This window comes from Passer montanus, unplaced genomic scaffold, assembly GCF_014805655.1.
Source record: "Passer montanus isolate IOZ18808 unplaced genomic scaffold, ASM1480565v1 scaffold14, whole genome shotgun sequence".
NCBI lineage: Eukaryota > Metazoa > Chordata > Aves > Passeriformes > Passeridae > Passer > Passer montanus.
Window position 1 is genome coordinate 3,094,680 of NW_024360941.1, and position 26,374 is coordinate 3,121,053.

Below are 26,374 nucleotides of genomic sequence, written 5' to 3' on the forward strand. Positions count from 1 at the left end.
GCTCTGTTGGACAGGGAACACAGCATTCCAGTAGGGAAGCTCTTCAGCCTGAGGGACACGTGCTGGGCTTGAGAAGCTTCCAGTGCTGTAGCATGTTTGAAGCCTTGCTAGGAGTTATGGACAATACGTTTCTGCTGTCAAAAATTATGGCTTTTATATTACACTTCATCCTGATGGATAAAGAGGACTTGATCACAGGATGAACAGTCAGTTGAAAAGGATCTTTATTCTATTTGCACAAAACAAATTGAATGAAGTCCCTGATATTTTTGGTGCTGTGAAAGGTCAGATTTCACAAATTTGACAACTGTCTAATCTGGATGGAAGAATTTAAACAAAAAGTGTAAATGGGGCTGGTGAGCTAATAATGTTCAAACCAGAAGTAAAGCTACACTAATTTAAGAAAAACCCCAAAACCTAACAAACAGCACAATTGAAAATAAATTCCTCAAAGATTTAAAACTAATTCAGCTTTGAGCATTTCTCTTTTCTCCTCACTGGCAAATGGGAGGTGATAGTAGTTAATACAAGCTGAACTCAATAAAGTAATTGTGTAAGTAAGAAAATAGATATATGCTTAGCATAACTGAGGCCAATAGGAAGTTACTTTGCGTACAGAGCAAGAATATAATATCTTCTAAGATGAGTAATGGTACTATACTGGGTAGAGGTAGAGGTTCTATAAGTATCAAGAATTAACTTAAAAGAAAAAAGCATTGAAAAAATATTCTACTCAATGTCTAGGGAAAAGCCAGATATATTCAATGTGTGGATGAAATAGCTCTCCTTCACAGTAGCTGATAAGAATGTTAAACAGTAACTGTTAAAGTCAGACATTTCACAATCAAGATTTCAGCTTAAGTTTCATCTAGAATTTTTTTATAGAGCTGGTCTTTGAGTGCTGTGGAACATTAATGTTGATTTTTTAATAAATCCTTTAGATCTGGGAGGGTTTCAAAATACAGCAAGAAGCTAACTTTGTGCCAATACTTTTAAAAGCTAAGTGGCATAACATGAATAATTATAAGCCTGACATCAATCAGTGGAGAATATTGCATAGCTTACAAGGCTCTGACTAATAATTATTGTTTGTAAGTATTAATTATCTTTAATATTACTCATAATTCAGCCCTATGTTAACTAGTAAATGGGGCAGTGAAATTAAAGTTGTTCTGTGTGTTTATTGATTTAAGCAAACTGAATATATTTTTTTAAGTATTATCAATTAGGCTGACAGAGGTAATGATGCAAAGGTAAGATACTCTTTAAGAACATTTTTCTTGGCTTCATATGTCAGCCTGATTACATCATCTGAATTATGCAAAATCAAGGTTAGATTTGTTACCATCTCTGCGTACCAGCAGTTAATCAGACTAACTGTAGTCATGCCTTGTGTCTGAACATTGAAGCCAAATAAATTCAGATTAGAAATAAGGTACATATGTTTCTGAGGAACAAGGTCATGGAAAAAATTCTCCATCCTGGATGTTTTTAAAGGAAAATCTAGTGTAACTAGTTTGGGCAATAAATGTGGAAAGTGAGGAGGAGCACCAGAAGCAGCAGAGGCAGAGCTGGGGAGTTAGTTGCTCCTCCCTGCCAGTCTGCATGCATAGGCAGCACTTACTGTTTCATCTCTTCCCCATTTTCTTCTTACATTATTCCCCTAATTCTGCAACCAAAGGCATTCTGCAGAGGCACACGTGTTGCAGCTCTGGAGCAGCAGCAGGTGCTGATCTTGGCAGCGAGCACCAGTCAGCCTGAATTATTTAAAAGTTGAGAAAGGATCATCACAAGGGGCCTTATGGATTCTAGGAGGCATTTTTAGGCATTTCTGAGCTGTTCATCAAAAGGCATCATACTAAACCTAGACAAGGTGGTTCAGTCCTGGAAAAAACAGAGAACTAGGTCTGTGTTTCGGGCCAAGCCCCAAGAGCCATCACCTTCCTGTGGTGTCCTTGGCCTCCCCCAGTCCATGCCAAAGGGACAAGGATGTTTCCAGCTCCCTGGGAATGCCGGGTGTCCCTACACTATCCCTGAATCCTTCCCTTCCCAAAATAGCTGCTCCTTGTACCCTGCTGGGGAAAAGCCATCAATCTGGTGGAAGCATCCTGTGGGTTGGGTCTGGCCCACAGGTCATGATGCTGGGGCAGGATAAGGCAAATGACATAAAATATTTTCTGTGTCAGGATTTAACATTTTACTTTTCTTTACAAATCTTCAGCGTAGTACTCTAAAATCAAGTCCTACAACATTTTTTTGTACAGAAAACATTTCTATAGCCTTTGGTAAGTTTTTTGTGCAGTAAATGTGGAAAGTGAGGAGGAACAGAGACATTGTTAGGATTATTGTTAGGCTTCTAGCATAAATCAAGACAAAATTAATACAAAGCAGATAATCATATATACTTTATATTTAGGGAATGCTGTAGGTCAACTGGAGTGAATTTAGATTAAAACAACAGAAACATTGGAGAGTTGAAGGGACATAAGAGAAAAAAATTTAAAATATGTTTATGCAGCAGCTGAGTGTAGTAAATCGAAGAATGTCAGATTTGTAAAGCCAAGGAAATAGATGAAATTATTTTCAAAAGTTACATATACTTAGTAAAGAAAAATTTGGGCCAGGTTGCTCATACAAGGAAAATTGTGTCACCCTGATAAATCAGTACTCCAGCTGACACTGAGCTAAGCAGAGCTCTGCGTGAACATGCTGTGAACAGTTCTCTGCTTATAAGGCAGAGGTGACCTAGAATCCACTCTCAGTCCTGAATGGGAATGAGAACCGACTTGTAACAGCCTTTAGGGGAGCACTCTAGATACTGCAGTTGGAACAGGAATATTCTGTGCTCTAAATGAGAGAATTTAGGCTACAATTAGTGTCACTGAATTTTTACAACATATTGCTGGTAGTATGAGGAATGGACTACAAGCTTTCAAATCCAAAAGGAGGCCTATAATTTCATACACGATTCTATTTCTTGTAGTGGCCTTACTAAATCTTGCTAGGTCTCACCATGGAAAAAATCTAATATTACTATGACTCTTCAGTTAACATGCACCCCAGTCCTGCAAGCTCATTTTTCATTGCACAAGGGTCTGCTTTCTATCTTTATTACCTATGTCATTGGATATTATCTGATTGGAAGAAATGTCTCAGACTGGTGAATAATAGCATCCTGTCACCCAGGGTCATATAATTGTGTTTATCTGTGTCTTAGTCACCACCTTACTGGACAGTTTGCCCCTGCTACTCCAGTAATGAACACTGTCTTAGGCTGTCAGATCTTTGAGGACTGGGAGACAGTTGCAAGAGATTTGTATGTATAGTTTTGTCCTGCCATCAAGGAACACCTATCTTGTTTTTCTTTTTTATAACCTGGACTCTTGATTTTGTGGTGTTTTAGAAATGGTATTCTCCAATTTAGTACTCCCACCAAAACCATGCAGTGCTCCGCCTCCTTGCTCCAAGTGGAGGCACAAAAGGTAAAGATAGTGATTTGAGATAAGAAAAATTTACTGGAAATGTCAATGAGATAAGAAAACAGGCAGTTAACAGCAATAATATTAACAACAAAAGGTGTAAGAAAATAAATTATTCACTCAGAAAAATTCTCTGGCAATAGGCAATACCAGATGGTTCCCTCTGCACATTTTGTCAACCAGAAGAAAAGTCTTTGTGCCAGGAGAGAATCTCTTTCCCCAGCCCTGGCAATGACATGAGGTGATATAGAATAACCTCTGTGCCCTGGCTGTGCTTCCTCCTGGCTACTGCAAAAATTAACTCTCTCCCTGGCTGGAACCAGGATAAACCTGCACTGCTGTTTAATGCATTGGTTTCAAAATGTACTGCTTTCAGGAGAAAGAGAACTCTGGAAAATTTGGGAAGGTGCATCCACTCTTTTTCAGAAGGAATAGCGCCATGCTTTTTTTCCCACCATGCACTAGAATCAGTTTTGTCAATAATGGGAGTAAATGCCCAAATCAAAGTTTGCGTCTTTTCCTGACTGCCTCAGTTCTTTCCACGCAGAAGTTGTCACTGTCATAGAGAAGCTAATAATATCCTCAGAATATTTTTTCATTAATCCATAAACCTGGTACTGTATTTTATGACACTATTGTTATTTTAGTAGCTACAAAATATGACCATGCAAATATCCATCTATCAGCCAAAAACTGCAGAAAACCAGAGGTGGAGAGAGCTGAGGGTAAACTACCTGAGGCCATTGTGGAGGAGAGACAGGCTAATGAGTAAAAGGGACAGGCAGCTTTTGGACTAACTGAGTTTTAGTGGACCAGTGGCTCCAGGAAGCCTTATTGAAACTTACATCAGTTGCCCATGGGTACAGCCTGAAAACTATCAGTTTTCAACTAAAGCTAAGGTTATATATGTGAACAAATTTATAGTCTGTATTCTTTTTTCTTCTTTTTTCTCTCTGCTTTCCTGAGTAGTCCAACTGAAATGAAAATCTGGGAGTGGTTTACCCAAGTCACAAAGCACAGTGCCTTGCAAGTAGTCTCTAAATTACTGAAGCTCCCTGAACAGTATGGGGTTGGTTCTCCTGGAGATGTGTTGAATCTGAAATAAAAAGTTTATAAAATCCAAGGAAGGGAATATAGGAACATTTAATTATTACTTGATCCCCAAGAGCACTAAAGGCGCTATAGGAAACACAGGAATTTTGTTGTTGGATTTAGATTTCCCAGGTAAACACTTCTGCAGTGCTGAGAATAGTGTTACATCTGTGTTCCCTGTCTTTAGAGAGGCACTAAGCTCCACAGGTGCAATACAAGATGGTCACCCTAGGATGAGATACAGGATCCTGACCTGATAAGTCTTTAGAACCAGAATAAACTGAAATTAATTGTATCAAACATTGAATTTTAGAGCTAATTCTGACTGTGGGTTTCAGAGCTTAGATAAATGCAAGTATTGAATAGTATCAGGTTTACAGGTTCATCAGCACAGAATCAAAGTCCAAAAATACTCCCCACAAAAATATTCTCTCCCCTTCTGTCATCTTAAAATGAAGGAGTCTAACTATAGCAGATTGCAGAGCATGAGGCACCTTGTGCATGAAAAATTACACAATTATAAATGTTTGGATTAGTTGATATGATTGACTGATCATCCTTAAGTACTTTATAACATAACCATTCCACAAATTAGTCTGATGTAATGTATCCCTATCAACAAGTAATTTGCTCTATGTTTGTTTGCAGTGTTCTTTAGCAGCTGCATGAAGTTTGCTAATGAGTTGTGGTGAGTCGATCATGATTCCCTCACTATTTATTTCATAGGTTGGTGAGACCAGATGCAAAAAAGTTTGCACTTCGAAATCTGATCTGAGATCCAATGATTTCAGCATCGTTGGAAGCTTGCCAAGGGATTTTGAATTATCAAATTATGACTGTTATGGGAAGCCCATTGAAGTCAACAATGGGCTCGGGAAATCTCAAGCCAAGAACAACAAGAAGCCTCCTCCTCCCAAGCCTGTCATTCCATCAGCAGCAAAGAGAATCGATCTTTATGCAAGAGCACTGTTTCCTTTTTGCTTCTTGTTCTTCAACGTCATATACTGGTCCATATATTTATGATAAATCTTTTATTTATTTTTTCATATGTGTAAAATATAGCCCATTTCATTATCCCTTCCCAGTCATGAAGGCCACTGTGTGAAATTATTTGCATTTGCAAAGCAATATGTTGCATTTTGATGCCGTGCGATTGTACTGAACATATGGCATCTGAAATTCGAATGAAAGCATGACACTGCAATGTCTGTGCTCTGACCAACTTTGTATATAAATGTACAGCATACATCCTGCTTTAGGAATATATATGAAGGACGATGCCTACTACATTATAAAGCTGAATAACGCTCTTCAGTTATTAGTAACATACAGAAATTTAAAGTGTTTCTGACAATGAAACTGATGTGCACGTTGAGTATTATTAAAATCAGTATTCTAGTATATGTAGTATTTAACAGCTTTTCTGCTGATTTCCAGAGGAAAAAGAAACACCCACCAAACATCTTGTTCATGTATAATTTCAGCTGGCACTGTTGAAGAAAAAGCTAAGGTGTAATTATTATATTATTATTTAGGCTTTGTAAGTGAAGGCAGCATCAAGTAAGCAGATCTTGTCTATGTGGAAAAATAAAGATCAGAGAACTACTAATTTTGTAAAATCAGCTCATTTAGGGAAAAAACCCCAACAACTGTGTCCATGAAGCAGGCACAGTTAAGTGTGTTAGACTATGCTGGCAATAAAACATTGGGGCAAATTTTAACTGCTGTTTCTTTAGCCACAAACTGGATACAGTGTATAAAAAACAAACAGGCCACTTTCTAGACTGAAGGTATCAGGAATTTTGGAGAGGCATCACAAGATGCAGCTCAGTATCAGGTTTGTTATACATTTTTACATTAGTTTGTCCTCTGGCTCAGCTTCTGTAGCATCTGGCAAGCCTGCAGTATGTAAGTCACAATTTTTTTTGTTGTTGCATTGGACACTTCTTACTGGATTTGTTTTGTTTATCTCCTTGAAAGTTTTTATTTTAAACAAACCAGTTGTCAAGACAAAATCCCATTTTCACCAGTGATGACACCTTTTCTTGTTTGCGTGCTAGCTAGCACATAGCTACCAGTAGGAGTGAAAAGGGGCTGAGACTCTCATGAGCCTTGGTGTCCCTATGTGTTAAATAATGGCTGCCGTCCCCAACTCATTGATCTGGATGCTGCATTTTGGAGAATAAGGTCCTATGCATGAAATAGTTCTGATAGGAGACTGATTTCCATTTTCCAGAGGAAATTTTATGGCATGGAGACTACCTTAACGTGAGCTCCTTGGTGTGCATAGGGCAGGGGCTTTGGTCTCCTGTGGATGCCAGGGTACATCCTTTCATGAGGGCAAAGAAAAAGAAATGTGAAAAAGAAAAAGAAATGTGACCAAAAGAAAGCTGCGTGTAGGTAGGCATGTGAGTAGAGTGTGTTTCCTGAGAACAGGGACTTGGCCTCAGCCCATGAGAGCATGCAATACATGTCTCTGCTGGGGAGATGGAGCACCACAGCTAGTTACAATAGGAAAATAAGGCAATTCATAAAGGGAAATCTGGACTGTTGGCCCCTCATAGGCTAGGAAGGGACTGGTTTAAATACATGAAACATTCCATAGTGTGGAAACAAACAATCCCACCTATTGTACTACATTTCTGGCATGTCCAGGATGTGCTGAGCTGATGCAGACCACAAAGGGACTGTTGGATCACTTGGGAGTTGCCCACAAGGAGAATGTTGTCCACATGCAGCAATTCTGCGCAACCAAAAGGTCAAAGTTGTGAATGTAAGAAGAGGAATGGCACGCCACACTGGCTTCACTGGACATCAGGTGAACCTGCACACCCGGAGCTTTTTCAAGCCACTGCCACTTTGTGATCAGCAAGCTGGCTGCAGCCACTCGTGTTTGAGTTGAAGAGATCTGCTCTTCACAGGATGGTCACACACACTCCACCAGCTTCCTGGCCAGGCTCATGGGGGTTTCTGGCAGCCACTCTACCAAGTGGCCACAGTTTGTCCTTTGGGTTTCTTTCTGATCCAAAGAAATGGAAGGCAAATCCCAGATGTTACTGAGCTGTGTGGAACAGGGGCTGAGGGAAATGATAACTTTAAGGTCTAGTTCAAAGTTTTAATATTTCCGTTAGTTGAAGGTAATTGCAGAATTGTCAGAGACTCTAAGAAGCAATAAGGATAAATGAAAGAGAGGAAGGATAGGAGGGGGAACTTTTATACATACAGAATGGTATATTTATAGACATTATTTATTCTCATACTTGTATTTTTTCTTACAATACTGGAAGGCAAAAAAATAATTACCTTGTGTCGGAAATTATATGAATTTTGGAAGATAACTTTCTTGTTAGAACTCTTATTAAATGATTTATCTGTAATTAATGTCCACATTCTATCTGTAAAACCTCAATTATAGATTTTATTGTTAAATTAATCTTTGTCCCTTCTTGCTTTCCTGCTTACTTGATGGCTTTTGTGTTTTATCATAAAACACTTAATCAATAATACACTCTAATTGCTTTCCAACTCACACAAAGGGAAGCAAAAGGAATGCATATTGTTCAGATAAGGGGGTTTTGTTCATTACAGTACAAAAACTAAGGCCAGAAGTGAAGTTTAACATCAAATTTGTAACTAAATTTAAAATTAAACCAAGCATCAGCTATAAAGTATTAATTTTCTTTTTACTTACACTAGATAATATTGCAGTATTTGTATTACCTTGGAGTATATTAGCTTGTCCTACTGAGCAGTAATAATTGATCTCTTTTATTTTTCATCTTTCTACTAAAGGTCATCAAGAGTTTTGCATACCATCTCACATTATGGTCCACCAGCACCCTCTAGTTGTAAAATTCAGTCTGTTGACTGATTTCCAGAAGAAGGTTCAAATATAAAACTGTATAGGCAAAATAGAATCCTAATTGCTAATTATAATATGAAACAAAAAAAATTATTAAATTAAAAATAAATTGGCAGAAAATCAATGTGCAGCTGTAGAAATTTTCCATGCAATTAAAATTTTAAAGTATAGAAATGAAGACATTCAAGTAGTAGCAGAGGTGAGGTACATCAAGTGCAGCTTAGTAACTCAATTACTAGTCCTGATGTCTAAACGAACCACATGACAGCAAAATCTGGTTTTGTGGGAGAGCCCATCTGTATTTCAGCTGACATTTACTTCAAGTTCTGCTATTAACTGGTAGGAGAGTTATAAATTTTTGTTCTACCCTTAAGATAAACCTTGGTATTTTCTTGGTTCTTAAGCATCAAGGAGTAGTATTCAAGAAGCTAATTCTGTTCTTTTGTTATATCATCACTCTTTAGATATCTTTCTACGTTTTTTCAGGATTTTAGAACAATTTCAAACACTGCATTGGGAATTTTTATGGAGATTATTTAATTCATTTCTCAATTGCATCTACAAATTTAAGGTGGGCAACAACTAAGGATGCAATTTGAAAAATGTGTCAGCTGCTATGCATTAATTCCCTGTAGCACACAGATCATGTTTGACACTCAATTTTAGGAGCAACTCTTCAGTGTATAATGGCACCTCCTCTTTTCTTCCCTTAATTCTAGCTGAGATGGTGCATGTGAGCAGTTGGTCTGTTGAGGAAAGGAGTTTATTTTTGTAAGTGCAGTGTAGAGAAGATGGACCACTTGGAAACTCTGCCAAGCAGCTTTCATTCTTAAAAGTCTTCAGAATTATTTGGACTTGTTGACAGGGTAAAGGAAGACATCTTTGCTACCCTATTACCCATTAAAGAGAAAACAGCAACACTGCCTTCTGGGTTAATGTCAATGGGCATGACCACAGTGGTTGATCTGACTGTGTAATCTTTTAAAGAAAATGCTCTTACAAGTAATCTTTATTTAAAAATATTTTACTCTGAAGAGAGACAATACCTTACTTAAGCAGTCTGTTATAGCTGTTAAGGGAATCTCTTAACAGACCTTATAATACAGTTATAATACAAACCCTGGTCTCTGCTTCAATTAAAGGAGCTTATCCTTATGGTTACTGGGGGATTGCAATGGGGTTGTTTATAGAATAGGTAGCATTGAATTATTTATTTCCAAGGGAGTGCAACCTGAATATATGCAGTGTCAAGTGATTTTTCAGGCTATTGAGATACCGTAGTGCTGCAGTGAGTACAAATGAGGTGTGCAGCAGATAAGGGAATGAGAGGACACTGTTACTTGATGCTTTCATGTACTAATTCCAGGATAAGAGAAGGTAATGAGGAAAGAAATTCAGATACAGATAAATTGAATAATGGTTTTGTTTGTGTCAACTGTTTAATTTGTGTCTAGAAATTTGCTTTCTATATAAATAAATTACCTTCTTTTTCTATTACTATAAGGAACTAATAAAAAACTAGGAAAATTAAGCTCATCTGTGGTGCCCAAAAGATAAGGAAATAAATTATTTTCCTATGAAGCTCTACACCTAAGTAAACAGTAGAGGATAAAGAAAAAATTGAGGACCTAAATTCGTCATCATTGTGGTTTTGTCTGTGCCATTGTATCAAATCAGTCACAGGCAATCTGAGCTGCTTGCAGCACTCCCTTGCATTTTGCCTTATTCAAGAAAGCTGCCCACACCTGTACTCCCCCTGCACCTGTCCTCCTTCCATCAGCGGGAATAGTGTCAGCATACATTTAAAATAAAGATTACCTGGCTGTTTTGAAATCCTTCTGAAAGCCCTTCATTGCGACAAGTGTGTTTATGCTGCAGTCACTAAAATGTCTGCAGCTAGTGCAGGCTTATCCAAATTAGCCTTAAACTGGCTGTTTTGGGGCAGGCTGGAAACATCACCATGGTGACAGTGAGCTGTGGCTGGGAAGCCTACCTGCTGGCTAGGTAATATCCTAGGAAAAAATATCCTTGGAGTTCACCCCCACAAAGCTTTGTGCTGCCTTGGCTGTTGTGCTCAAGCAGCTGGTTTAAAGTTGGCTCGTGTGGGTGTTCATCAGCCCGTGCCTGTGAACTGTAGGTGTGTGCTGGGTGACGCATGGCGTGCTAGCACACAGAGATCCTTCCTACGGCTGGTGGGAAAGATGGCACTGTAAAATATCCTCTCCACAGCTCTTGATCACCTACAGGATTTGTGACGTTTTTAATTTTGTGCACTGACAGGAGCATTTGGTGGCAGTGACAAAAAAAAAATTCCAGTTTGCTTTTTTCCTTGAACCAGCGCACATGTAAATGAATGAGTTGGATTGGCCCACCTGAGCATGAACGAGATTTTTAATTTTGTGCACTGACAGGAGCATTTGGTGGCAGTGACAAAAAAAAATTACAGTTTGCTTTTTTCCTTGAACCAGTGCACATGTAAATGAATGACTTGGATTGGCCCACCTGAGCATGAACGAGGTTTCCTCCTGAGTCTAGGCCATAAGACCATCCCTCTTATGAGCCATTCTGCCTAAGGTCCCTGCCTCTAACAGTGGATATTAGATCACAATCTTTTGAATGAATAATGAGACTAAAAAACATATTGAGAATAACACGAATGAGACTGTAAAAGTCTTCTTGACTTCCTGGTCGTCCATGCAGGTCAACCCTAATTTTGAGGGGCATGGATTGCTTTTCAGCATGGGATTTCTCAACATGTCAGTGCCGGTCAGGTTCTGGAGACCAGCATCCACTGACTCCGTCCTAGCAGGGGGGTGTTTGAAGGGCCTTCAAGTTTGTTAGTCAACTTATCTTTTGAGTATTGAGATAAATCCAAAGCTGCCTGGCACCATTAGCTGTCACACAGAGGCAACAGGTACATTAAGCACATGTCTTTTAGTACAAGAAAATTAATGGCCTTTCATCTTGTTGCATGAAAATATGGTTTACTGTAACAGAGACCAACCAATTGGGCAATGTGGAGTAACATCTTGTTACTAAGGATTTTTGTCCCATTAGGCAATTACTTAGGCCACATAATGTGCTCTGACAGGAAGACATATGAGGATTGTGGAATATAAAGGATAAGGTATTGTGTAACTGCTTTCCACCTGATGAGTTCTTCGGGCTGTGGCAGTGGGAAGTATGGGGTTTTTCATATATATCTGTGTCAGTCTGTTTCTTTCTATGAATATTCACAGTGGGAGTTATTTTTTTTACTTGAAGAAGCAAACTCGAGAGGTTTTCGGGCCAAGGAACCCTCCTGGGTATATCAGGTCAAGCTGTTGTACCGTTGCCCCCTGCAAAATCCTTTCAGCTCAGAGGAAACCTTCTCTAGCAGCATAAACTGAAAAGAAAACCTCTACTGAAACTGTGGCTGCTTCTGCGAGGAAAGTCTGTGTGTAGGCAGCCCCTGTGCTTCCACCTTCTTTTCCTGTAACATACATCATGATAATCAATAGTACTGTTTAGCTTTTCTGTTCTGCAAAGCACTCCTTTTATCTAGCCTGAGTTATTTCCTTGGCAATACGCTTTAGATATCCTACCTTTCATCTCTGTGCAGTCAGAGCAAAGATAGTGTGTGACTCTATCAGAGTTCTTGAAGACAAGCCAGTGCTGATGTTCAAGAACACTTAAATGGCAATATGTGAGAAGACCTGAGACCTACTTGTTTCTTTCATTTTAACGTTATGTTTGTTATGCCATTTCAGTTATGTCCCTATAACTCAAAATATTATGATATTTGAATAAAATTTCACTACCTGCATTATATTTTTGAGTTTAGTTTATGAATTCCCTGTGAAAAGCAGAATTTAAAAAAAAAGTAGTCCATGTGACATTTTTAAAAATGTTGATTTCCTCTATTAACCTTAAAACTTGAATTTGACCCAGAGGCTAGGGAAATAATGTTTCTTAGTGTTTAATAAGCCTTACATTGTCATAACAGATTTATCAGTGTCTCAGGCAGGCTCATTCTTCCAGATTAATTTGTTTGTTTCTTTGACTCTCAAAGGCCAGCTCACTGGAAAACATTAATTTGGAGACTGGTTATTTCAGAGGCATCATACTGACAGGAACTGACTGTAAAGAGTAATGGTTCTGACCAGTACTACTCCAGCATCAGCTTCTGCTGTTGACAAAGCCTGTCTTGATACCTGCTCCTGCTTCTGACAAATCCTGTTTAGCCTCAGCCTACTGGAGAGCGTAAAATCTTTGCAGGCTTTTAAAAATATTTGTCTGATTGTGTCAGCTTCTGAGACAGCCCTGCTTCCATTCCCCTTCTGGACGTGCTTCGGGACCACACTATTACAGAAGCAATCTTTTTTCAAGCAAATAGAAATGATACACAGAACCTACCATGAGATATCATCTACTTTGTGGAATTAAACTTTAGACTTTATTTAGTAATTCTTCATATTTTCTAGTTGTTTCCCCAAGGTGAAAGTTCCTTAAATACATAATTCTTACATTATTAAAACCAAATGTGCATGATGGCAGGAGAGGATCACAGTGGCCTTGTTCATTTTCTCGGGACTTAACAGCTCTTATCTTGCTCTGGTCTTTACACTGGGAGATTTTGGAGGATATGCTGAAGCTGAAGTAATTTTGGCTGCCCCACAGAAGGCTGGACAAGGACAAGACCCTCCCTGCATAGGACCTGCCCTGTACTCAAAGCTGCATTCAAAGCAAACCAGCCAGAGGAAAACACAGCTATGTTTCCCAAGCTCTGTGCCATTGCAGTAACATGTTCATCACATTCAACACTTGATGAGTTCTCTTGCAACAGAGAAGCACTTTCTTGAGAGAAATAACAATGTTGGTACCATAATAATATTCCCAGGCTCTGCAGATTCATGGGAGTATTCTACACCACTACTGTAGAATAGCGATTGTTACAAATTTACCATGGGAGATTTTAAACAGCAAGTGCATATCCAAGCTGTCAGTACTTTATTATCTGTTACCCATAAGCATGGCTTTATTGCTTTATTTGTCCTATGCCTCCATATTCTTCCTATTTCAGGAACAGCATTTTAAAATGGATATTTTTCTAAGCATACTAATTATTAAAATATATTGTGGTTTACCCTGTTTTTTTCCCACAGGAACATAAGGAAGAGATAGTGTATTTCACATTACAGTGCTCTTGCAGCAAGTTTGCTAGCGTCTGTGAAGAAAGTTTTGATGAAATTAAATAGGTGGAAAAAAATTTCATGGAGTGTGCAAATGAAACAGCCAGGAATAAACCCAGGAATAAACCCCTTTATGCAAGACTCACACTGAGAGTCTGATGAGCTTTGACAATTGGAATAAATTATTTTGTCTGAAAGGAGATTTCAGTTGAAAAGATAGGACAGCATTTAATCTTTCAACAGTTTTCATTTCTCAGATGAAAATAAAAACCAAACCTTTATGAAATAGACCAGGTAGTCTTGTCCATATTGACCTCATATCTGCACACAGCTGTCATGCTCTCCTTTAATACAGTCTTTCAGCCAGTTCCTGCTGGAAGAATTCATTCAATGGAATTATTTCTTCTCTGACCCAGCAGTCGGAGGGCTGCTGTTGGCGGAGTGCACACGGGCCCCGGCTGGGGCACAGCTCTGCGCACAGCCCAAGTCTGCACATCGCACGTGGTGCTCTGCAGCTAAACACAATACCCAGTAGGCAGAGCCAAGTGTCCCTTCCCAGGTCTCCACTGCAAATTTGGCAGATTATTTCCTCTATTTTCTTCCATTCCTCTGCACCAAGTGACAGAGGACAATAAGGTGGCTTTCTGTTGTGTCAAGGGCCTTTTGTTTAGGTAGGATGTAGCTGGGGCAAAAAGTATTATCTTGCTATATCTTGTGCAATGCCTTAAGGCACTATATAATGCACACAAGTTGTAATAAAAGTATTTCAGTTGCTATTAATCATAGATTCAGTGGCATAAAATAGTGATATGCCTATTTGTCTTCTCCCAGTCTTAACATTTCTGGAAGTCGTCTGACTGATTTCAAGTGCCTGATCTTCCCCTTCATCTACATTGGCTTTCCACTGTAGTTCTTTCTGATTTATTGTCAGAGGAGAATTCACTGCATGCATGCATGCATTCTTTCCTTTAATATTACTTCTTTCTGATATCTAAAAAGATTCTTAAAATAACCTCATAGTTCCTAGTTCCTTACTTGGATCCAAATTCCCCAGAGGACTCTGCAGAGAAACAAAGGAAGAAGTTGTAGCTTTTAAAATGATATATTTATCCATTTATAATTTAATATGCACAAGCATCAATATCTATATTTAATATAATGGCATTCCTAGGACTAAGCCTTCTTGAAAATGGTATGTCAGGATTTAATAAATTACCAGTATTTTCCCTTTCTATTATTAATATTATTTTGTTTGGCAAGCATTTGCAAAGTGCATCCATATCAAACCATGTATTTTTCCAGTTCCCTGTAAAATAAATCATCCCCTGCCATGGCACAGAGTGAGCTATGTGGGCCATGGGATATAAATCATGACAGAATCATAGAATATTCTGCATTGGAAGGGACCCACAAAAGTCATCGAGTCCAGCTCTGGGCCCTGCACAGAATACCCCAAGAGGACCACAATGTGTCCTGAGAGCATTGTCCAAACCCTTCTCGAGCTCTGTCAGGCTTGGTGCTGTGACCACTTCCCTGAGGAGCTGTTCCAGTGCCCAGTCACCCTGTCCATGAAGAAACTTTTCTTGGTATCCAAACTTAGCTTCCCCTGACTCAGTTTCAGTTCCTTCCGTTGTGTCCTGTCACTGGTCACCAGAAAGAGGAGATCAGTGCCCCCTCCTCCTCTTCCCTGTGCAAGGAAGTTGTAACTGCAATGAGGTTCTCTGTCACTTGAACAGACCACTCCTCATATGGCTTTTCCTCAAGGCCCTTCACCATCCACATGGCCTTCCTTTGGAGACTCTCTAACAATGCATTTTTTTTATATTGTGGAGCCCCAAACTGCTCCCAGAACTCAAGGTGAGGCTGTCCCAGTGCAGAGCAGAGTGGGGACAATCCCCTCCCTTGCCCAGCTGGTGATGCTGTGCCTGATACCCTCTAGGACAGGTTGGCCCTCCAGCTGCCAGGGCACAATGACACAACTTCATTGACCAGGATCCCCACGTCCCTTTCTACAGCACGGCTTTCCAGCATTTTGATCTGCCTTTCATTGTCTACAATACACACAACCAGGGTTGCCCCATCCCACATGCAGAATCCAGCACTTGCCCTTAAGCTTCACAGAGTTGATGACTGCCCATCTCTCTAATTTTTGAATGCCTCTTTGAAGGGCTTCTCTGTCCTTGAGGGAGTTAACAGCTCCTCCCAGTTTAGTGGCCTCAACAAACTTACTTATTATTTCTTTGAGTCCTGTGTCCAAGTTGTTAATTGCCATGTTCAAGAGAACTGAGCTTGTAGTGGAGCCCTGCAGAACCCCACTAGTGACAAGTCGCCAGCCTGATGTCTCCCCATTCTTTGTGCCTGACCTCTGAGCCAGTTGCTCACCCATCACGTGATGTCTTTATCCAGATGAATGCTGGATGTTTTGTCCAGAAGGATCCTGTGAGAGACAATATTGAAACTTTTGTTAATGTCTTTATCCAGATGAATGCTGGATGTTTTGTCCAGAAGGATCCTGTGACAGACAATATCGAAACTTTTGTTACGTCCAAAAGATTACATCAACTGGCTTTCCTTCATCACGTAGGCGATCACCACCTTCATCACAAGCAAGACTTCCCGATCATGAAGCCATTCTGGCTGTGCCAAATGACTGCCTTGTCCTACAGTTGTTTTTCCATACTTCCCAAAATAATATTTTCAAGGATTTTACTGGATACTCAAGTCACATATTGGAATAGCTCCTTCAATTACAAATTCAAAGGCAGTGTTGTCATATAGAATCTACAGTAAGTTCATTCATTTAAAGAAAAAGTGTGATTAGTTGGTATCCAGTATTTTATTAGCTCATTATGTTAGTAATGATCAATAGTAATTGATAGGCATATTAAGTCAATTACTAGTAAATGAATTAATAAAAGAGGTACAGTAAAATATGGATATGTTTCTGGAAGTTTGTTAGCTAAATCCTTGAGGTGGGAAGTTCCTGTCAGGCAATGCTATCTGCCTTTAAAGGATGTAATCCAAAAGCAGTGTAGATAGAATCACCTGGGGACTGGTTCCTAGACAGGAAGTTTAAAGTGTGTGCCACAAGTCTTTCTGACCCATGGATTGCTTATTGCTAGTTTGTCTTTCATTGTTGACATTCAAAAAGAAAAATTTGCAGAAGCCCATGAAGGGTGGTATTTTCAATCTATTTCACTTCACTTTCATTTCATGGAGTATTACTGTAATTGATTATTCATATGTATCACACAATCATTTGTCAATAACACCAAATTGTCTGTTCATCTAATGAGGCACTGAATTGAGATGAGCTATAATTAATAAAATTATAAAATAATCAGATGATGAATTGAGAGAATTCCATTCTGAAGCATAACATTTTTTCTACAGACTTTTATGTGCAGTGCTGCAAGAAGCAAGCAAAGAAGCAATATTGCAATCTGCTATCTTGTTCACCAGTAGAGCTTGGAGTGCTGGTGTGATCTGCGATTTTTCTTAACTGCCTCAAATAACTGAATGCTTCTTGCTGTGAAGAAAATCTGAACTTTTGCTATCATTCTAGTATGAAAACATCAGTAAGAACTGGATGATTCTGGATACACGTTTCAGGAGATAAGTTTTTGATCTCTTTATGTTTCTCTAGCTTTTTCAAAAGGCCTTGTGTGTTTTGTGTAAGCTCATTTCATCGCCTTTGACGTTTATTTGCTACAGCTGACCAACCTCTAAAATTAAGGTCCTATTTTGTTAGTGCCACTAAAACCACAGGGAGTCCAGCAGAATAAAGGCAAATGTTTGTGAGAGTTCTCCTGCAGAAAATGCCTTTCTGTGCTCTTATTTGTGTCAGATACAATCAGCAAAGGCATTTTTATAGTTTCAGTTATAGAAAACGAATTCATTGGATAGCATCAGAAGATCTGCTTAATTTAACAGCAAGGCATTAATGCTATTGTCACAGTAGCTACAGCTGGTACTGACAGGTCAGGTACAGCCAGGATTGGGAGAGAGGATGTATCCCTGTCATTGCCCCACATATTCCTAGCTGTGGCATAAATCATCTCTCTGGCCATGGTTTTTTTCGTTGTTACTTATGTAGACTTATGCCAGTGACATTTCCAAGACCAAGGTTAGGTTCCTGTTGTTAACAATAATTTTTGAACTGCCTTTGAGACCCCACCAGCTCATCTCTTTCTTTTGGAGCCTTCCATGCATTCCCTCATTCATTGTGCTCTGTATGTGTCCCTGTAGTGAAAGGAAGCCAGAAATCTGGAATTGTTCAGAACCCAGCCATGTGTGCACATCACCTCCATGAGTACATCTCATCAAGGGCAATGCAAATAGCAAGGAGCAAGGTCAGTCTCAGGCTAAATGATAACTCCACAGACCACAACGACTAGCAATTAATAGCTATAAGATAACAGTACAACACCAATGAAGTTTCAGTAAAGACATGCAAGCATTGTTTAGGTTGTCTTTAATGCCACAAATTCTATAAGCAGAAATTTTCCTGCTATAAGCTCATCTATTAAACCCTATAATAATAGCAACTAGTGTGCAGTTAGCAGAATGTTATTTTCGGCATATTTACTATGAAGTAGATTTATTTGTAGTCCAAAGTGTGAAATTAAGTGCCTCATAAGAATTATTTGGTTTTGTCTTATGTTTCTGGTTTGGCTTTTTTTCCTGTTGTAAAAGCTTGCCATTAACACCACACTATCACAACTAATCTCTGGGAGGGTATGCCAATGCAGAGGTGAAAGCAAAAATATCTGTGCTGTGAACTAGTTCTGGGACTGAACATCTGAAGTGGTTTTTCAGAACTAAAAATAAACTTTTGTTGAGCACAGCTCTATATATTTCCATGCTAACTTGAGCAAGCTGTTTCTTGACACCAAAAAAAAAAAAAAAAAAAAAGGATGTCAAAAAGGTAAATGGTGAACCCAAAAGAAATTTCCATTGTGGAAAGATCATAATGATAAGGATAGGAGTGCTGATGTTTCAAATCACAGAAATCCTTTTAATCTTATGTCCTATTTCTGATGTGGTTTTTAAAAATATAGTGTAAAATATCTGCAATGGGTAATCGGACAAAATAAAAATTTTCTATCCTTTGGATATTTCCTGAAGAAAGGGATTATTATCTTGTCTCATGCAATTCTATCTATTCCTCCAATTTAATTTATTTTTAATGTTGCTAAGTGCTTGTACTCCATAGTATAATTTATGAAACAATTTGTCTCTTCTCTGTTTGTGTCATAAAATAAATTATTTTAACATTTGCTTGATGCTTTTTCTTTGATTGATTTTTAATGAAAAACATAATAGGGACTGTTTGACTGATAGGTGTTTAAACTCCTATTCACTATAACTTAAATTTTACTCTATTTTCCAAGTGACAGAAGCCCTGAAAAAATTATAAAACTATTAAATAAATAAAATGCATTGCAATAACATAATCGTTTTTAAACAAAATCCTTATCATGAACATCTTTCTTTTTAAAAGGAGGTTTCTGAAGCTTTTTCACTTTTAAAAGCAAAACTAAAAAATAAAAAATAAAAAAATTGCAGCTTAGCACAAAGTGCTTATAAATGAATCTATGCCCTAATTCTCAGTTTGTGTGGACACATTAATACCTGTTACACTGCCAGTTTGGTGTACAGCCATTGTGGCTGTGCCCAGTGGCAATGGGGCAAGTGGAACCTGATGCCTGCGTGCCTTCTGATGCTGCTGTAAGGTTCTAAAGGGAAACACCCTTTTGAAGAAGAAAAACTGAGCTTTCTCCCTTGGTGACTGCAGTGAATTTTGCTCTGTTTTACTGTGAAGGGAGCAGCAAAGCAGCCTCTTTCCTTCATACGTCTCCCCACACTGACAGCTGGCCAAATTGTGTGTGCTCCACTGAGCAGCCTGGAATGGGGCTCCCCAGCTCCAAGGGGTGGAAGGAGGTGACACACTGCCTGTTCCCCCTCCCCTGATTTGGCCCTGGCTGCCTTGGTCCGCAGCCCAAAAGCAGGATTAGCACTGGTGTAGTCACTGCAGCTTTCCTGCTTGTTCAAAAAGCTCTTGGCCTCAAAGCCAAAGTGCAAAGGATGCAAACAAGGTCATACAGAAAGCATTCCAGACAAGAAAGAGAGATTCACTCCTGCAGTGTGGAATGTTATGAGAAGCTGTCTTCTCTGGATTATGGAGTTTAGCAGTTAGTTCTGCTGTGGTAGGAAGCATCTTTGCAAAGCTTATGTGAACACTGCCCTGAATCCTGTGCAAGGTCATAAAGCAAATTGTAGTGTTGTAGTGTTGTAGCATGGAAAACCAGAGGGAGAACTTCCATTCTTTATGAATGTTCAGTGTTCACGAACTAATTTTACCTGTTAGGATACAAAAAGAAGTCAAATCTCTGACGCTCACCAGCTTTGTAACAGGTTCAAATTTAAAAAAAAATCAGCTGATTTCTCCATGTTTCTGGAGGTAAATGGAGTAAGTATATATGTTATGAATAATTTTTATGTATGAATAAAACATTAAACTGAGAAGACATCTTCTCCACCCTGAGAATGATCATTACACAGTCCATTTCCCATTGGCCTGGTATTTGTCCTATGTCCTTGTTCAAAATATTACTTCTGCATACCCACTACAATACACAATCAACTTCCTACAATACTCATAAATTTAAGTGCAGAGCAATATCTGACCAAACATGTATAGAGGTTTTACTGTCACTGGCACATTCTAGCCTTGGGTTTCAATCTGTTTGTAATTTGTAGCTCCAGAGCTGCTTCTCAGTATCATTGCTTGGGATTCTGAAGATGTGGGATTACCACACAGTTCTGTGATGGCTGAGGGGAAAAACACCTGGTTTTAACAGAAAAAAGGTCCAAGTCACAAGTTAGTAGAAATTAGAGACTAACACTAGAAGTGTACCCCAGATATGTCAATAGAGAGCAGACTATAACATTCTTGTCAGCTTGTATTTGCCTTTTAACATTTTAGTGTGTTGTTTATGAATGCAGGTAAGTGAGATGGAGAGGTGATTTGACGAGTACTGGGGATTTGACAAGTACCATATCTCAGCAGGGAACAGTCCACTGGTATGTGAGATCTGATGTCTTCATCATCTCCAAAAGGCTTTTCATTCTGAATAACAAGTAGTACATTTCTCACAGGTGACAGAAAAGATGCAAGGCTAAAGAGGAATTTCAGTGATTAGGAATTGACCTGAAATATGGATGTAGAGTTGATACTTCAAATATAGATGCTGGCATGAAAAAGGGAATAAGAACATGATGAGAATAATAAAAAAAAACAGTGAAGTCAAGGCTGGCATTGCCTGTGGAACAGATGGAAGAGGTGGTAGATGAAAAAAGAGAGGATCAAGGCTGGCCATTGCTGTCTAAAGCAACAGTCCAACACATTTCAGTTAGCTGTGCTCCACAGAGGGAATGGGGAGTAAAATATGAGGGTAAAATCAAAATAACTGTAGAAAAAAGGAGATTCTGATGGTAATGCATTGGAAAACCAGATGGAAATCAGCCAGGAAAGGAGAGGGCAAAGAAGAAGAGAAGTAGCAGGTAGGCAGGGGAAAAATTAGGACAGGAATAAGAAATGTATCCCTTGGGTCTGAGACAAAGCCATGGAAGTTTATTGTACCACTGGAAGAAAAAGAAAGATATTTCCAGACAAGAATCAGGGATTTAGCATTCATAGTCAAATCTGAAAGTGGTCCTTTTATGTTTTTCCAGAGGCTTAATAATGTAATTTTCTATAATCTCAGTAGAAAAAATTGAAGTAATCTATAGCAGATTTTCCACACACAGAGTTTATTTAGCATCTACTTAAGTGATTTTATTGGCAAAATAAATATAAAATTTCCTGCAATTAGAAAGAACAGAAGTAGCTTGAATAAAAAAAGTAAATCCCAAATTGCTATAAATTTCTCATAACAGTTAGCTAACATGGTAACAAACTGCACTGTCACAGCACAGCAAAGGGAAGTGAAAGCTGTATGGTTAGCACCAATTATTTTACATCAGTTGTGCCAGAAGGGTCATGATGTTGCTTTTTCTATCATCAAAGTCATGCAAGAGAAGGTAGCCTAAGCTACTCTCAGAACGTGTCCTCCCCGGGTGTGGGTGCTGTTAATGGGAACAGTACGTGTTTGCTAATGAGAACAGGAGGCAGAGCGAGCATGAAAGATCAGGACATACTTTTTATTTTTAAAAAGACTCTGGAGATCCAGAGTGAACATATGGGACTGCACACTTCAAAATAGATTTGGAACCTTCATTTGTGTTTCCTCTTCATTTACGCCTACTGGTATTTGAAAAAGTTCTGCAGATCTCAAAAATCCAAAGACAACAATCTTTATTGAAGGGAAGTATTTATTGATAACCCATGGAATCAAAGGATTCATATGTTGGTACATCACTTTTGTATCCTAATGAATCTGCACATTTTAAGATTTTTTGATAAAGAAGAAGATATAGAAAATAGTTGTGAATATAAACCCCAAAAATTGATATGATAAAAATCCAGAAAGCCTATTATAACTATTTAGTCTGAGCTCTTGCCAAGGACTTTCTCAGAACTTAACTTTTTTCAGCTAGGATTTTTAGAAGAACTTGATTTTGACTGTTTTCATTAAACTGCTCAGCATATGGCTGCAAGGTCAATGACAAATTATTAAAACAGCAAAACAAAAGGTAAATTTTATTTCTAATTGGAATGTGATCAATGTCAGCATTGAACAATTCAGTTTTTTACTCCATCCATCTCCTCAAGCGTTTTATATTGTCTAAGTGACTTTCCTAAAGCATGTATCCATGTCATAAAGCCATTCCTCAACTATTTTTTGGAAAGTATATGGAGTGATCGCTAAATGTTTCTGAGCACAAGGCAAAAATATTCAGTTCTTCAGTCTTTTCCAAGTTTCTTTCTGCATCTCGTATTCAACTGATGAAACATATGAACATTTAGTTGAGCTGCAGCCACTGTCTCAACCAGGATTGTGCCAGAATGAATTGCAGAGGAAATGTATTCCTGATAAATTATACTTCTGATTAGCACATATATCAGCTCTTTTCAACTTTCTCACCAACTTCTACCTTACGTTCAGAATATCCATTAGACAATATTAAATTGTTAAATCAAGTATAGCCATGATTCTTTGCAGTAAGTAGCAAACCTCTCTTGGAGTTCTATGGAATCAAGATTAAGCACTTCGGCTTTTCAGGGGTCTGACATCTTATTATTTGATATCTGGACTTCTGTCATCTGCCATTGTTTTCATTATTATTGCACTGCTATGTTCCTTTCAACAAGTGATGGATGCTTATTATTAAAAGTCTCCCCACTGATGCTTTGTTCACATTCTGAATTAATGCATTTTTATATGAGCTCCTTTCATAGATTCAGAAGAATGCATATAAGAATATAATCTTCTGTTTTTAAGAACAGAATCTTTACTTACGTCTTGCAAGATTCTTTTCCCTTGAGAAAAAAGTATTGAATGTGATTCCCATTAATGTAGTCTGATTTTCTCATGCACAGTGATAATGAGCATATCTATTCTTAGTACATGGTCATAAATTACTATCACCTATAAATTTCTTTTTTCTCCTTTGCCCAATTGCATCTTTTCAATTAGCATAGGATTGTTATAAAAAATAGAGAGTTGAAGAAGACTTTTTTTATTATCGACACTTTTCACTATTACTAAATTCTGATTGAACTGTTTCCTTGGTGATTGACTCGCCCATGCTGTCCTTTTGTACTTACTCATATCAGTTGAAATCTTCTATTTTTCCCTGTCACACCAACAGTGGAATATGGCCACATAGTCTGACTCTTTTTTCCTACATGTTCTGATGTGATGATACAAATTTGGAGTAGTACATTCACATATGTACATGCTCACAATTCTGAAATGGAAAAATATGCATTACAAAATCAATAACAATTGTTTCATTTTTATGTCTTGCATCACCCAAATCCTTCTTATATTTTATTTTATTATGCATTTATAATGTATACAAGGAAATTTGATTTTTTGTTTTATTATAACATATTAAAATACACAGATCTTTGAGATTTTTCCTTCATTTTAACCTCATTTTTTATACATAAGGGGATGCTTTAGATGTCAGTTAAAAAATCAACAAAACATACAATTTATCTATACTTCTGTTAAAGATTGGCAGTTTTGCATTGAAATATTTATTAAAAGTAAATGTCTGTACATCTCAGTGTCCGGGATGCACTGGGGATGACCTGAATAGAAGCTTTCCCCTGGCAGCTTAATCTGTGGATTCTCACAGTGACGCTGCCTGCCCCTTTCACAGAATTCAACAGTAGGTTTTACCAGGCAGAGCAAAATGTGGCTTCTGGGAGACACCAGGCTGGGGGGAAAAGTGAGGAAGGGCTGTAGCAGCTCTGCCATTGCAGCCAGATAAGCCCAGAGGGGCTTTATGCTCAGGGTGTTAAAGCTTGCTCTCTTTTTCAGGCTCATCTCATTTTGTGGGTGAGAGAGAGAAGATGAGACAAGTACAGAAAAAGGCTTGCACAGGATTTCCTGGTGAAATGACTCAAATGAAACAAAACTCATCATGAATTAGTAATGAGTAAAGGGACTAAAATTACCAACTTCCTATGTGTTCAGGATATGTACTCGTATTGACATCTGAATACCTGAAGCTTTGACACCCTCCTTCTGGAAAAGAGAATGAAGAAAAAATTAATAATAGTAATAAAAATAAAAAGGAAGAAAAAATAGGAAAGGTAATTAATTGCAAGATCAGTATCCTTTCCTATGTGGATATTTCCCAGCATTGTTAACTAATTATAAGTTAATAAAAAATATGCCAGAAAATCATTACTTAGTAGCAAATTCATTGTCATGGTCACAGGAATGCTGCACTGCCTTTTCTTCTATAAAATGTGTGTGTGTCTGTGTGGTGCACAGCAACAGACTTCGTGCCAAACTGAGAAATGTTAAATTTAGCTTGCAGTAAATAGCATGTCTAGCTAATACAGCTGGAACCCATCTTGGAAAGGGAAAAAAAAAAAAAAGAAAAGAAAAAAAAAATCCCCATCATGCATGGAAATGAAGTATCAGAACGGCTTTAACTCTTCCTGCATATTAACGTCTGCGGTTTGGGTACAGCAGCTGAAACAAAACAAAACTAAACAAAACAAAATTTGCTCTTCAGGTGCGCTTGTGAGGTGGCTCCATCCTGAAGTAAATAAATGAATAAGTAAATGAGTGAGCAAATGAGCGAGTGCACGGGGGGTCTCGCGGGCGAGCGCGTGCGAGGGCAGGGCAGGGCCGGGCCGGGCGGCGGGAGCGCAGCGGGAGCGCCGGCACCTCCATCCCGCTCAGCGCCGGAGCCGCCAGCAGCGCCGGAGCCGCGGCGGCAGCGGCAGTTCCTCGGACAGCGGCTTCTCCCGCGCCCGCCCGCCGCGGGGCTCTTCTCGTTCCTTCCCTCCCGTGGCTCGCTTGCTCCCGCCGGCCGCTCGCCCGGAGCGCACGGGATCTAATTTGCTGACGAGCGCGCTCCGCGGAGGAGAAGGAGGAGGAGGAGGAGAAGGAGGAGGAAGAAGAAGAAAAGGCTGTTTCCGTGGCTTTGTGGATGCTCTACTTTTCCTGGAAATGCAAAAGATTATGCATATTTCTGTCTTCCTGGCTCCTGTGTTGTGGGGACTGATCTGGGGGGTCAATTCTAACAGCATACAGATCGGTAGGTGCCCGCATTTGGGGGGACCCCGCTCTCCTCCCGGCGGATCTTCCGATCCCTCATCCCCGCCGCTGTCACTCGGGCATTCCTGTCATGTCGCCGCGCTCCCAGTCCCACCGCGGTGCCCGCCGGGCGCCGGCGAGGTCCCCTCGCCTTTTCCCCGACCACAGCGCCCGGCCCCCGCGCCCCCCGACGCGGGACGGAGCCACGGCCGGGAGCGCTCCGGCACCCGCGCCCGGCCCAGCCCCGCGGCGGGCAGAGACCTGGCCCCGGCGCCGCTCCGCCGGTGCCCCCGCCCGCCTGACGCGTGTGTGTTTCCCTGCAGGGGGGCTGTTCCCGAGGGGCGCCGATCAGGAGTACAGCGCGTTTCGGGTAGGGATGGTTCAGTATTCCACCTCGGAGTTCAGGCTGACTCCCCACATCGACAACCTGGAGGTGGCCAACAGCTTCGCCGTCACCAACGCCTGTGAGTAGCGGGCGCTGCCAGCCTGCCGTGGCGGCGGGGGCGGGGCGGCCGCCAGCGGTGCGGCGGGGGTGTGTGCGGGGGTGTGCGGGGTACGTGTGTGTGTGTGTGTGTGCGGGGTGCGGGGTGTGTGCGGGGCGCGGTACCGGGGGGAGCCGCCCCGCCGCCGAGCAGGTGCGGGAGCGCCCGGCCCCGTGCGGACGGGGCGCGGGGTACTCGTGCGCCCCCGCAGCCCTCCGGGAGGTGTAAGATGGTTCCCGGCGGCTCCCCCCGCGCGTTATGTAAGGCTGCGCGGCCCCGGGGCTGCCCGCAGCGCTCCCCCGCCGCCCCAGGCTGCCCGCGGGCTGAGGAGCACCTCGCTACTGGCGCGGGCAGAGCGGGGCCCCCTCAGGCCAGCAGCCGAGGGGGGCGGCGGGGGGCGATCAGCCATTTTACGCCGCGCGGTGCTGCGGGCTCCATCTCTCCATCTCGCCGCCCGCTCGCCCCCCGCACGCAGCGCTCGTGGGCGGCCGCTCTCGCCGCCCGCTCTGCCTCGCCGGGAGCCCGCCGCCCCCGCGGTTCCCCTGGCGGGGCCATGCCC

The 26,374-nt window shown here is 40.4% G+C and overlaps 2 protein-coding genes across 6 annotated transcripts in view; both read left to right on the forward strand.

Annotated features, from left to right (window-relative positions):
- Positions 1-8,004, forward strand: part of GLRB (glycine receptor beta) — a 48,028-nt gene extending 40,024 nt beyond the window's left edge. The window contains exon 9 of the mRNA XM_039700253.1: positions 5,298-8,004. Coding sequence (XP_039556187.1) covers positions 5,298-5,594 — 297 coding nt within the window. The 3' untranslated portion in view covers positions 5,595-8,004. The remainder of the gene's footprint in view (positions 1-5,297) is intronic.
- A 16,875-nt stretch (positions 8,005-24,879) lies between these two features.
- GRIA2 (glutamate ionotropic receptor AMPA type subunit 2) overlaps positions 24,880-26,374 on the forward strand; it is an 87,563-nt gene continuing 86,068 nt past the window's right edge. For all 5 annotated transcript variants that reach the window (XR_005626588.1, XM_039699940.1, XM_039699938.1 and 2 more), the window contains exons 1-2: positions 24,880-25,334; positions 25,657-25,797. Coding sequence is in view for 4 of the 5 variants with exons in the window: in XM_039699940.1 (XP_039555874.1) it covers positions 25,247-25,334; positions 25,657-25,797 (229 nt within the window). In the remaining variant the exon portion in view is untranslated. The remainder of the gene's footprint in view (positions 25,335-25,656; positions 25,798-26,374) is intronic.